General features: G+C 35.8%; 1 protein-coding gene across 8 annotated transcripts in view; it reads right to left on the reverse strand.

The window, feature by feature from the left end:
• The window catches only part of ZC3H13 (zinc finger CCCH-type containing 13), a 93,991-nt gene that overhangs the window by 35,902 nt on the left and 43,603 nt on the right, over positions 1–14,486 (reverse strand). For all 8 annotated transcript variants that reach the window (XM_037986714.2, XM_007960338.3, XM_037986712.2 and 5 more), the window contains exon 8: positions 12,088–12,285. In XM_037986714.2, the coding sequence (XP_037842642.2) occupies positions 12,088–12,285 (198 nt within the window). The remainder of the gene's footprint in view (positions 1–12,087; positions 12,286–14,486) is intronic.

Below are 14,486 nucleotides of genomic sequence, written 5' to 3' on the forward strand. Positions count from 1 at the left end.
GCTGGGACTACAGGCACATGCCACCACACTCAGCTAACTTGTTTTATTTTTATAGAATCGAAGTCTCACTATGCTGCCCTGGTTGGTCTTGAACTCCTGGGCTCAAGCAATCATCCTGCCTTAGCCTCTTAAAGTGCTGGGATTATAGGCATGAGCCACCATGCTTGACAGCTCTCATCAATTTAAAAAACTAAAGAATGGTTCTCCACTGAACTGATATTTTGGTTACTTCTGAGTTTACTTCTGGGGTATACTTAAAATTGTTTCAAGAATGTCTACAATAGCCTTGAGTTATTAGTTCATAAAACTTAAAAAGATAAAACAGTTAATATATACTATCTTTAAAAAACACATTAGGATCCAATCATGTTTCTATTTAACTTGATGTCTATAGCATGGAAGAAAAAACTTCAAACTTAGGATAATCAAGCTATTATATTAAGGTCAGAACACTAATGTGTTGTCAAATAATGGCTTCAACTTTTTAACCATATTTTCTTCTTACTCAACCTTCACCTATGTCCATTCTGCACATACAAAAGGTATGATTCTAAGTAACGAAACTGTCTTGAAATCTGGTGAAAATTAACAGTACTTTGGCTACAGAGTATTACAGAGCTATAGTAAAGTAAATTTCCACTTAGAATAGAAGTAACTTCAGATTAATTAGTCGTATGATTTATAATTGGCTGGTTTCTTATCTGAGGAAAAAAATAACTCAAATTTGAAATTCAAATAAAGAAAAAAAGAAAGTTTATTTAATGAAGCTTAATACCTTAAAACAAAAAATCTGTATAATGTAAGCAAGAGCACTGTGATTTATTGTATACAGGGAAAGTTGATCTTTAGTCTGACTAGATTCCAATAAAACACTTTTTAGTGCTGCTATAATTAGGACATGATGTGGTGTGGAATGAGAATATTCAGGGTATATTTCATTGTGGGAAAAAACGTGAAAATTAAGAAATTTAAAAATAAAAACTCCTCTCATTCAAGATGCAAGTAATTTCACCTGCAAACTAATAGGCTTACCCCAGACTTACTTAAAAATATTAACACCAATTTTTCTCTCAAAAAATGGTTTCTATTTCTCAAATATGAAAATATGCTTATATAATGCAACTAACATTCCTATTTTAACCTTTAAAATCATGTAAAATGTATACATTTTCAAAAACCAAAGGTAATATGGGCACTACCAAAAGCAACTCTGTTTTCAGTGATAAAATACGATACAACATAATACACATTTCACAAGTAGAAACATTTAGGTTCTATTACGTTACATACGAAGTTTATACTTATTAAATCACTTTAATTCACTCGACAAATATTAAGTGAGCACATACTAACCTCCAAGTATTATTTTTGGCAATGAGGATACAGAAATGAAAAGAACAAAACCACTAACATGATAATAGTAATGACATTAATAATAGCAAGTAACATATATTGCTACTACGTGCATGACACTATTTTAAGTGCCTGTCATATATTAACTAACTTAATCTTTATGACAATCTAATAAGGTAATCGAATGTGATGGTTAATTTTATGTGTCAATCCATTTATGCCTAGTGTTCCATTATTGGAACACTAAGCTTGTGGGAGTTATTTATATTCTACTGCTCAAGGTCATGGCCAAGGTCTGATTTTTCACAAAAAAATTTGCAACTTTTGGCACAAATGGGTTAACTGGGTCATCGAATGCCCAGCTATCTGGCTAAACATTATTTCTGGGCACATCTGTGAGGGCTTCCTAAAACAGGATGGCATTTTAATCAGTAAACTGAGTAAAACAGATGGCCCTGATCAATGTGTGTATCATCCCATCTACTGAAGGCCTGAACAGAACAAAGAGGTGAAGGAAGGTTACATTCTCTGTTTGCCTGACTGCTTGAGCTGAATGTTGATCTGCCCTTGCGTATTAGGTCTTATACGCTGACTGGAGTCAGCTTTTTACCTCTCACGCTTCTGAATTACACCACCAGCTTTCCTGGGTCTCCAGCTTGTAGTCAGATCATAGGACTTTACAGCCTCCATAATTGCCTGAGCCAATTCCTTAAGTAAATCTCATTCTAGACATATCCTCTATTGGTTCAGTTTCTCTGGAAAACCTTGACTAACACCTTGAGGGAGGACTGGAAACCAGTGTCTCTAGTAACAGAGTCTATTGTCTAGGGAGCAAATCAACAATGAAAAAGCAAGACAATTTCTGCTAATTAATGTAACAAAGTTTATACAAAAGGACAACAAAACAGAATTGTTAGGTCCAAAACAACCACAAAAAGTATGTGCTTTTTATTCTTAGAGCTTAAAAACAATCTACATGTGTGCGGCAGGAATACCAGCTATTTGTCTTTTTCTAACCCTTGATCACAAAACACAAAAAGTACGTCAGGGTGACTACTTTAGGTTGCTTGGTAAGGAAAGGACCTTTACTGGAGGATGTATTTGAGCCAAGTGCTGAAGATCTGAGGGAAGAGCTTTAGGATCAATAAGCACAAAGGAGGCAGGAGGGATCTTGATGTATAAGAATAGAAAGAAGCCAAGTGGAACCACAATTTATGAGAGAATAGAGTCTCATGAGAGAATCAGAAAGCAGGCAGAGCCAGATATGGGCCACAGGTTATGGTAAAAGTCTGGATTTTATTCTAAGCAAGAGAGAAAGCACTGGAGAGTGTTAGGTAGGTAAGTGCCATTTAAAATATAACAAGATCTTACTTGTCTAAATAAATTTGTAAGATGAAAAAAGAAAATGCTTCTGTGTGATTTATTTTACACCTAGTAGCCTGCTATTCTTTTGCAGCAGGGTAAATACTCCCTGGAAAGTGAATCATTTCTAACTGAACAATCTCACAGAACTAGGAAGACCCTTGTCTGTGGGAATCTTTTAAAAGATCACTCCTCCATAAATACACAATGATACTTGTAACACAGATTAGATTAAAAAAAAAAAAACAAATCTCATACAAGTTCTAGATAACACAAGAAAATCTTCACTAAAGTACTAATAATTTTGTTCAGATTTCATTTTTGCATGCACAAATGCAGTATGGTTGGCTCCTCAACAACATAGGGTCACACTAACGTGAGTTTTCTTCTGCCTCTGCCAGCCTTGAGACAGCAAGAACAACCCCTCCTTTCTGCACTTTTCCGAGCCTCCTCAAAGGGATGATCTTTATAATGATCCACTTTCACATAATGAATAGTAAATATATTTTCTCTTCCTTAAGATTTTCTTAACATTTTTTTTCTCTAGCTTACTTTGTAATAAGAATACAGTATATAATACAAATAACGTACAAAATATGTGTTAATCAAATGTTTATGTTATCAGTAAAGTTTCCAGTTAACAGTGGGTTACTAGTAGTTAAGATTGGGGGGAGTCAAAAGTTATACAAGGATTTTTATCCGTACAGGGGGTTGATCTCCCGACCCCTTCATTGTTCAAGGGTCAACTGTAATTTCAAGTTTCAATTAAAGAATAAAAAATGTTAAAGATAACCCTTAAATTAACCCATCCTTTAATGCTATTCAAATTCAGAATAATTTGAATACTTGAAACAACTAATACTTTTATGAAACATGGTTCAAGATAAGAGCCTTACATAGACTTATTCAACAACATGGCTTGAACTAAAAACTGTACCTACCAATGTGATCAAGGGTTAGAAAAGGACAAATAGCTGGTATTCCTGCCACACACATGTGGATAGTTTTTAAGCTCCCAGAGTAAGAGCATCAATATTTAAAATACAATAAAACCCAAATACAACACACACTGGCATAAGACAACTGGCTCCTTCTGCTTGGTGGAACCAGTTAAAGTTACTACTTTCTGCTGAGGATAGGGTAGGGTGGCAAGAATATGAAGCAGAGGACCAAACCAGGCCAAGAAACAGCAGGCAACCCAGTTTTGGAAGAGGAAGGTGCAGAAGTCCCCGATCTGCATTTCCCAGACATAATACCTTCCCAGATCAGGCCACTGGGTGCCAAAGAAGGGAGATTTCTGAAATCACTGCCAATGGCCTGGAAGTCCCACCTAGTCACAGAAGCCAAAATTCTTCCCATGGTCATTTAACTACCAGTGGAAAAAAAAAAAAAAAAAAAAATTGCAACAACCTGGCACCAAACCACAGCCAGATTAGGATGGATTTTGACAGTGCACGTGGGGGCTATTTTATTAATGTCATTATAACACAGCCCTACATTCTTTACAGAATTGACTCCATACCAGCTGCTACTAAAAACCTCTCTGAAAATACTTGAGAACAGCCTTCCTCAAGTCTCTGATTTCGCAAAGCATGTTGGACAAAAGCTAAAAGTACAATTATTTAGGGTCATAATCTCTTTCTAGATATGAGTTTCTCTCCCGAATTCAACAAATTTTCCTAACATCATACCTACTGAAGAGAGTCCAAGCCTTGGTTAATTTCACTACATGTGAAAGGCTTCTTTTTTATCCATTGTGAATGAATTGTTTTGATGTTTATAAAATGATTTCATTCTTAACATAAGCCTTTCATAAGCTTAGTGTGCAATATAATCATGTTTGGCTATATTACAAACCCCACATATTTGGAAACACTATTTCACACACATACACCCACACCCCACCACATTAGTCTACTTGTACTAGCAAAGCTTTTGGAAATATTTTTGCTCACTGCTGCAATACCAGCTTTAGAACAGGTACTCAAGTAACTGTTGGATGAATAAATGAATTAGCACTTTTACTTCAGCACACCTCCACCTAGTAAGCTTTCTGAGGCCTCACCAGAAGCAGATGCTGGAGCCATGTATGTACAGCCTGCAGAACCATGAGCCAATTCAACTTCTTTTCTTTGTAAGTTACCTTGTCCCAGGTATTTATTTATAGCAATACAAGAACAACCTGATACAACTACTATCAAGTAATATGCAGATTTCTACATTCAGGTAATTGTGTTGGAATGATTGTTTTTTAATTAGCTATGCTCTGAGTACTATTTTCTCATTTGGCCACAAAGTCCTACAACCTAGCATTATGATTAAAATATATCACCTGTCAGTACAATCATACTGAAACCAAAATATCTGGCAGAATGAGCTACATGCAATTGTCAGATGATTTTTCTGATTATTATTCAAGAAGATTTTGTGTTTAAACCCTTGTTCCTAAAATACTACTAATGTATTACTTTCCTGATTTGGCATGGGAAAGTATACAGAATATATACTAATATAAGCGAGTACACTTATAAAAGCAAGTATTACAGATTTACCAAAAGATCATCATAAATATTCAATTTAGGATTATCTAGACATAACAGGTTAGGAATATTAACACAGAGTATTCCCTTCAAAAATTATCTTTCTGACTAAATACCTAAAATAAACTTAATTTCCCTTTGATTTACATCTCTTCTAAACAATTTGCAGGAAAAAAGAATTAGTTTAGTTTGTTGGGTTCCCACCACAGTAGGCCCCGCTTACCTTTTCTTTTGTTTTCCCTGGTCAATCATAGTCCAAATATACTAATGGAAACTTCCAGAAATAAACAATTCATATGTTTTAAACTGCACACACTTCTAAGTGGCACAGTGAAATCTCCTGTTGTTCCACTCTATCCCAACCTGGACATGAATCGTCCCTTTGTCCGGTAACCACACGCTGTATGCACTTGCTCACTGATCACTTTGTAGCCATCTCAGTTATCAGATTGACTTGCAGTTTGGCAACAACAGTAATTATGCAGTTCGAGTAACCCTTATTTTACTTCATAATGGCCCCAAGTGCAAAGAGGAGTGATGCTGGCAATTTGAATATGCCAAAAAAAAAAAAAAAAAAAAAAAAAAAGCCATAAAGTACTTCCTTTGAGTTCTTAGGAAGAAAAACTGTATGCTGAGGTTGCAAAAATCTACAATAAGGAATATTCTATACATGAAATTATGAATAAAGAAAAAGAAATTCATGCATCGTATATACAAGGTTCAGCACTATCTGCCATTTCTGGCATCTACTGAGGGTCTTGGAATGTATTCCCTGAGAATAAGGGGGGTAGAAATAGTATTTTACTATTCTCTGTAAAGCGTAGGTCATGGAAAGTTTATTTTAAAAAAATATTATGGGAAATTGCCATATTTTCTGAAAGCAGAATAATAAATCCATAAGACTTTTTCTCTGCATAAATGACTAGTACTCAGGTTTTCATCAACATTGCATAAATAAATAAAAGCTGAGTAAAGTTGGAAGACACTGATAACATTCATTTAAGAGCTGAAGTCTCCAAATTATTCAATTAAAAATTAACCACATGACAGAATTTTGTATTAAACTTACAAATACTCTGGAAAGAGTACCTTTTTAACAAACTTGACACGCCAATGACAGTTTGGGAGGAAAGTACTCAAATCCTTGACATCAGGTTAGTGTCCTAGGCTTCAAGAATGATTCATGATTCTAACATTTTTTTGGAGAGGGGAAAAATCATGAACTTTTCTAGAAGGGTATGGGCACTCTCCCTCACCAAAACACATACACAGGCAAAGTTTTATACATAACTCAAGAAGCTTGTAGACCCCTAAAATTCACCAACGGACTTCGGGTTAGAAGCACCTGATATAGAAGGTTGGACAACTGAGACACAATTATCTATTATGAGTCATGGATAATTCAGTAAGCATTAACTGTTACAACTTATTTTTGAATTTGGACAACTGAGTCACAGAGAACAGCTAGAAGGATTTAAAGTCAGAGGATCGTGTAGCATTGTTGCATCTCCTATGCCATTTGTATGCACACCTATGGCACGTAAATGGGTAACTCAATAGAAAGCCACCCTTTAAGAAATGTAAGCAACCGCTTATATCTAGTAAGCCTAGTGGGTCATACTTGAAGGGGGGCAAAAAAAAAAAAAAACCAAAGCCAAAACCCACATATTTGGAAACACTATTTTACAAACACACACAGACACACACACACACATACCCCATCACGATATTACTTCTACTTGTACTGTCGGATGAATGAATTCGCAATTTTACTTAAGCACAACACCTCCTAGTAAACAAAACACCACTAATACGCCCATTATAACATTCAAAGTGTTTTTAAGGGGCATTTTTTTCCAAAAGGAATTTAGACACTAAAATTTAATTACATTCCTTATCAATCTGAAGACAGTGAAAAAGATACTGTTTCATTTTAAAATTAATACAGGTACACCTCAGAAACGTAGGTTTGGTTCCCACAAGAAAGCAAATATCACAGTAAAGTGAGCCACACAAATGTTTTGGTTTCCTAGTGTACACACAAGTTATGTTTACACTATACTGTAGTCTTTTAAGTGTACAATAGATTTATATCTAAAAAAGTACAGGCCGAGAGTGGTGGCTCACACCTGTCAGCACCTTGGGAGTCCGAGATGGGTGGATCACGAGGTCAGGAAATCAAGATCATCCCGGCTAACACGGTGAAACTCCATCTCTACTAAAAATACAAAAAAAAATTAGCCAGGCGTGGTGGCAAGTGCCTGTAGTCCCAGCTATTCAGGAGGCTGAGGCAGGAGAATGGCATGAATCTAGGAGACGGAGCTTGCAGTGAGCTCAGATCACGCCACTGCACTCCAGCCTGGGTGAGAGAAAGAAACTCCATCTCAAAAAAAAAAGAAAGAAAGTACATAACTTAATTTTTAAAATACTTTATTTGAAAAAATGCTAACAATCATCTAAGACTTCAGAGAGTTGTTACCATTTTGTGGGTAAGGGTACTATCTTGATGCTGATGGCTGTTGACTGATGAGGGTGGAGGCTGCAAAAGGCTGAGAAGGCTGTGGCAATTTCTTAAAATAAGACGATGATGAAGTTTGTCACACCAATTGACTCCTCCTTTCAGAAAAGATTTATCTGTAGCATGTGATGCTGTTTGCTAGCATTTTACCCACAGTAGAATTTTCAAAACTGGAGTCAGCTGGGCATGTGGCTCAAGCCTATAACTACAACATTTTGGGAGGCTGAGGCAGGAGGATTACTTGAGCCCAGGAGTTCGAGATCAGTCTGGACAACATAGCGAGATCTCATCTCTACAAAAAAATTTTAAAAATTAGCCGAGTGTGGCGATGCATGCCTGTAAGCCCAGCTACTTGGGAGGTTGAGGTGGGAGGATCACTTGACCACTTGATGGGAGGCAGAGGCTATAGTGAGCTGAGATGGCGCCAGTGAACTTAAGCCTGGGTAACAGCCAGACACAGCAAGCTGAGATTGCGCCGGTGCACTTAAGCCTGGGTAACAGCGAGAACAAAAACAAAAAACAGCACATACATACACAAAAAACAAACCTGGTGCTCTCAAACCCTGCTGCTGCTTTGTCAACAAAGTTTATGTGACACTCTAAATTATTTGGTGTCACTGTCATTTAAAACATGTTTCTAGCATCTTCACTAGGAGTAGATTCCATCTCAAGAAACCACTTTCTTTGTTCATCCATATGAAGCAACTCCTCATCCGTTCAAGTCTGATTTGAGATTGCAGCAATTCAGTTACATCTTCAGTATCTACTTTTAATTCTAGTTTTCTTGCTATTTCCACCACATTTGCAGTTACTTCTTTCAATAAAGTCTTGAACCTCTCAAAGTCATCCATGAAAGTTGTAATTGGCTTCTTCTAACTCCTGTAAATATTAATATTTTGACCTCCTCCCGTGAATGACAATGTTCTTAATGGCATCTTGAATAGTAAATCCTTTCCATAAAGTTTTCAATTTACTTTGCCCAGATCCATCAGGGGAATCACTATCCATGGCAGCTGTGGCCTTATAAAATGTATTTTTAAAATAAGACTCAAAAGTAAAAATTAGTCTTTGATCCATGGGCTGTAGGGTGCCTTTTGTCTTAGCAGGCATGAAACTATTACTCTCTTCTTACACCTTCGTCAGAGCTCCTGTGCAAACAGGCACATCATAAACAAGCAGTAGTATTCTGAAAGGAATCTTTTTTTCTGAGCAATAGGTCTCAATAGTGGGCTCAAAATATTTAGTTAAACCATGCTGTACACAGATGTGCTGTCATCCATGCTTGTTGTTCCACTTAAGAGCACAGGCAGAGTAGATTTAGCATAATTCTTTAAAATCCTCAGATTTTCAGGATGGTAAATGAGCACTGGCTTCACCTTAAAACCCCCAGCTGCACTAGCCCTGAATGAGAGAGTCAGCCTGTCCTTCGGAGCTTTGAAGCCAGGCATTGACTTCTCCTCTCTAGCTGTGAACATCTTAGATGGCATCTTCTTCCAATAAGGCTGTATCAACTACAATGAAAATTTGTTTAGTGTGGTCAACATCAATTATCTTATCTAGATCTTCTGGATAACTTGCGACTGCTTCTTCATCAGTATGTGCTGCTTCATCTTGCACTTTTGAGCTATGGAGATGGCTTCATTTGTTAAATGTCATGAAGTAACCTCTGCTAACTTCAAACTTTTTTTCCTGCAGCTTCCTTACCTCTTTCAGCCTCGAAAGAATTAAACAGAGTTAGGACCTTGCTCTGGATTAGACTCTGGCTTAAAGGAATGTTGTGGCAGATTTCAATTGTGGCTGCTTTGATCTTTTATCCAGCCCACTCAAACTTCCTCCACATCAGCAATATGGCTGTTTTGCTTTCTTCTCATTCATATGTTCATTGGAGTAGCACTTTAAATTTCCTTCAAGAACTTTACCTTTGCATTCACAACTTAGCTGACTGTCACAAGAGGTCTAGCTTGCCACCTAAGTTTTCAGTATGCCTTCCTCACTAAGCTTAATCACGTCTAGCTCTTGATTTAAAGTAAGAGACTCTTCCTTTTTACTTGAACACTTAGAGGCCACTACATGTAGGGTTATTAGTTGCCTAATTTCAATAACATCTCAGGGAACTGAGAGGGAATCATTGTGTGTCAGGGAATAGAGAGGCCCAAGGAGATGGTGAGAGACAGGGGACTAGCCAGTCAGTAGGGCAGTCAGAACACACACATTTGCAGATAAAGTTCACTGTTTTATATGGGTGCAGTTCACGATGCCTCAAAACAATTACAATGGTAATGTTGACAATTACTGATCACAGTCCACCATAACAGATATAATAATGATGAAAAGGCTTGAAATATTTCAAGAATCACAGAGATACAAAGTGAACACGTTATTAGAAAAGTGGCACTGATAGGCTTGTTTAATTCAGGGATGCCATAAACCTTCCATCTGTAAAAATACACAACATCTGCGAGGTTCAATAAAATTGGTGCACCTGTAATTTCTTTAGACAGAGTAATAGGAACAAATGAAAATAACGGCCCCACCTAAGAACCTTGGTAATTAAATTAACTCTTCCTAAACCAAAATGTCTTTTTCCAACCTTGTCACATACGGCTGTAGAACTCCAGTGCGTGCAGATCAGCTATTTATATAATCTTCCAGTATCCCTAGCTCTGTTGTTTCATGTCTTTAGATGAAAACAAAACAAAACAAAACACCAAGTTCAGATTTGTCTACATACTAAGTAACAGGTGAGTCCTATGCATACCATTTAGGGATAACCCAGGGAGAAAAACTGGAAAATAAAGGATCAGCCTGTGTAATATTCAAGTCCTCATAATACAAATGTTTTTACCATTTAAATGATAAACTACCTAGGAATAGGTGTTAAGAACCATCTCTCAGAGACTTCTTAGTCAAAATACCAAAATAAAAGTACAAAGAACCATTAGGGAAAACCAAAGGCTTTACTGATAGAATGTCAATCACCAAAAACATTTACATGTACTTTTCACAAACACACCTGCTGGATTGAGTAAAATATAGAGTATAGTTTAAAAAAACATACTTAAGAACTGTGAAGGCTCTAGTTAACCGTTCTCTTGCATGCCAAGAAAAACAATTAACAGAGTGGAAGAAAAAAGCAACATATGGAATAGGAAAAAATATTTTAAAATCTTATCTCTGATAAGGGTTTAATATCCAGAATATATAACAAACTCCTAGAACTTAACAGAAAAAAAAACCAAATAACCCAATTAAAAAATGGGCAAAGAATTGGAAAGACATTTCTCCAAAGATGATCTACAAATGGCCGACAAGCACATGAAGGGATGTTCAACATGACTAATTATCAGAGAAATACCAATCAAAACCTCAATGGGGTAACACCTCACCTCAATGAGATAAACACACCTATTTGAATAGCGACTATAAAACAAACAAAAACAGAAAATAAGTGTTGGTGAAGGTATGGAGAAACTGGAACACTTGTGTACTGTTGGGAATGTACAACAGTGCAACTGCCATGGAAAACAGTATGGAGGTTTCTCAAAAAATTAAAAATAGAATTATCATACGATTCAGCAACTCTGCTTCTGGGTACATATACAAAAGAACTGAAAGCAGGGTCTCAAAGGGATTATTTACATATTCATTCTCATAGCAGCACTATCAACAACAGCTAGGACTTCAAAGAACCCAAGCATCCATCAAATGGATGAATGGATAAATAAAATGTGGCATATACATACAATGAAAAATTATTCAGCCTTAAAAAGGATGGAAATCCTGTCACATGCCACAGCAAGAAGGATCCCCGAGGACATTCTGCTAAGTGAAATAAGCCTGTCAAAAAGACAAACACTATGATTCCACTTATATGAGGTATCTGAAGCAGTTAAATTCACAGAAACAAAATAAGATGATAGTTACCAGGAGCTGGAAAAAGGTGAAAAGGGGGAGTTATTTTTTGATACATACAGAGTTTCAGATTTGCAAAATAAAACAGTTCTGGAGAATTGTTTCACAATGTAAAAATACTTAACACTACTAAACTATAAACTTTAAAATGATGAAGATGGTACATTTTATGTTTTTTTACCACAGTAAAAAAATTCAAATATAAATTGTAAAAGTTAATGTAAAAGTTACTGAATTATCCATGACTCATAATAGATATTATGGGAATTATTAAAATAAATATACACACTATTGTAAACAAAACTAAAATATCCAATATGCTAATGCCCAAAAGCTTCTGAAAAGTAAATATTCTATATTCTACAAAAGTTAATATTGTTAAAAACATACAATCCTACTTACCTTGGCTTGTCTCTCTTTTCTCTTTGTCTTTCAAAATCTCGTCCTCTGTCCTTTCCATCTCTTGTTTTTTCTTCTATCCTGTCTTTTACTTTGTATTTTTCTTTGTATTTTTTCCCCAGAGCAATATCTTCTGGTATAGGAGGGGGTGGACTAGGAGTACGTGGTCCTTTCTTTTTACTTTGGCTGCTTTTTGAATTTCTGAAGGTAACAAAAAGCTATCATTAGAGGTTCAAATATGCCAAAAGGATATTTTTTAAAGCCTTCTTAAAAAGAGCAGTGTTCCTTTATATTACTTGCCCTTTATTATTTTGTACACTACTAACCAATATCCAGAAGAAAAAAAACAGAAATGGGTGAAGAATTTACTTAATACTTATTTTGTTAACACTGCTTATTATTATATACCTTTAAAGGGGCAGGTTTCTGAGAAAAGATAGAGGTTAAATAGGAAGACACTTTCAGAAAAGATACTAATACAATGACCGCTTAAACTATTTTTTTAAGACACAGAAAAGTAGACAAAGAAAGCAAAAATTACCTATAATTCTACTACTCAAGGAGAACTATTTTCAACATCTTGAATATTTACATACTTTTGCCATATATCTTTCTCTGTCTACTCATTTAAAACTGGGTATTCAAATGCAAAAGAATGAAGCTAGACCTTTATATTGTACCAGATCAAAAATTAACTCAAAATAAAGACCTAAACATAAAAGCAAAAACTATAAAAATCCTAAAAGAAAATATAGAAGAAAAGCTTCATGACCTTGGACTTGGCAATGATTTCTTGGCTATGACACCAAAGGCACAGGTAACAACATAGCAAAAATAGACAAATGAGACTACATCAAATTTTAAAACTTTTGCATGTCAAAGGACACAAGCAACAAAGTGAAAAGGCAACTTATAGAATGGGAGAAAATATGTGCAAATCATATACATATATATGGTCACCACTATTTTCTCTCATCATTGGAAATGGGTAACTCTATGTGTGTGTGTGTGTTACACACATTCATGGAATATCCTATTACAATGTTTTGTAAAATTTTAAAATACTAAATATAGACATAGTGCAAGCATCTTTCTGTAACATAAAGTAGATTCAGGTGGCTCATGCCTGTAATCCCATCACTTTGGGAGGCTAGAGGGGAGGGGCGGGGGGGGGGGTGGATCACTTGAGGTCAGGAGTTTGAGACCAGCCTGGCCAACATGGTGAAACCCTATCTCTACTAAAAATACAAAAATTAGCCAGGCATGGTGGTGGGTGCCTGTAATCCCAGCTACTCAGGAGGCTGAGGCAGGAGAATCACTTGAACCCAGAAGACAGAGGTTGCAGTAAGCCAAGACTGCGCCACCACACTCTATTCTGGGTGACAGAGTGAGACTCCATCTCAAAATAAAACTTTTTTTAAAAAGTAGATTTAGATAATCATTTTCATTGACTGTACAGAATTTCCTTGAAAAAAATGCTCCAAAACTTTTTAAAGCAATTTCATAGTTCTTCAGGTGGCTTCCAGGTTTTCATCATTATTTAAAAAACACAATTACATCATCTACAAATGAAATACCAACCATTGTCAGTATATATTCAGCATAAATCTTTGAATCTTGTTTAAGAAAATTTTACCAACTCTGAGGTCACAAAGATGGTCTCCTAAAATTTTGTAGTTTTGCCTTTCACATTTGTCTTTTATCTACTTGTAATTGATTTTTGGGTAAAGACTTTGTTCTTTCAGTGCCTCTTTTTGGCAATTTAAGTAATTTTAAGTAAGTGGTATAACTTTGATCCCATACACATTCAACACTGGCTGTCTTTGCCTCTTAACAACAGTTTTATTGAATATAGCATTTTCATGTCAAAATCCTTTTACCTCAGAGCTCTACTTAAAATATTTTGTAACATTTAACATTGCAGGTAAGAAGTCCAAAGAAAATCAAATTTTTTACTATTCAGGTAAACTGGTTTTTCTGTTGGCATGCTTATGAACATTATCCCCTGAAAATTACTCACTGGAAAAAGATTTTCACTAAGTCCAGGTATTTTTAAAAAACCTTTTCCAGCACTAAATGGACTGTTTCAATCTGAAACTTCAAACTTTTTACTCAATTTCTTCTACTTTCATTTCATAACTTTTCCTCATGACCCAAGTCTCTGCAGTTCTCTTTATTATACAGTTACTGTATCTCTTGGATCTCTCCTCCATGTTAGATTTCTCTGTCATTTCCATTTTTCCTGCTTTTCCAGGATCTTAACTCTGTCTTTATATTCAGTAATTTTTAAAGTAGTATTCATTTTGCTAATTCTAAATTTGGCAATTTCATTGTTCTGCTATTTTTCGATTTCTTCTCTTTTTTTGGAGACGGTGTCTCGCTCTGTTGCCCAGGCTGGAGTG

Source organism: Chlorocebus sabaeus, chromosome 3 (genome assembly GCF_047675955.1).
Source record: "Chlorocebus sabaeus isolate Y175 chromosome 3, mChlSab1.0.hap1, whole genome shotgun sequence".
NCBI lineage: Eukaryota > Metazoa > Chordata > Mammalia > Primates > Cercopithecidae > Chlorocebus > Chlorocebus sabaeus.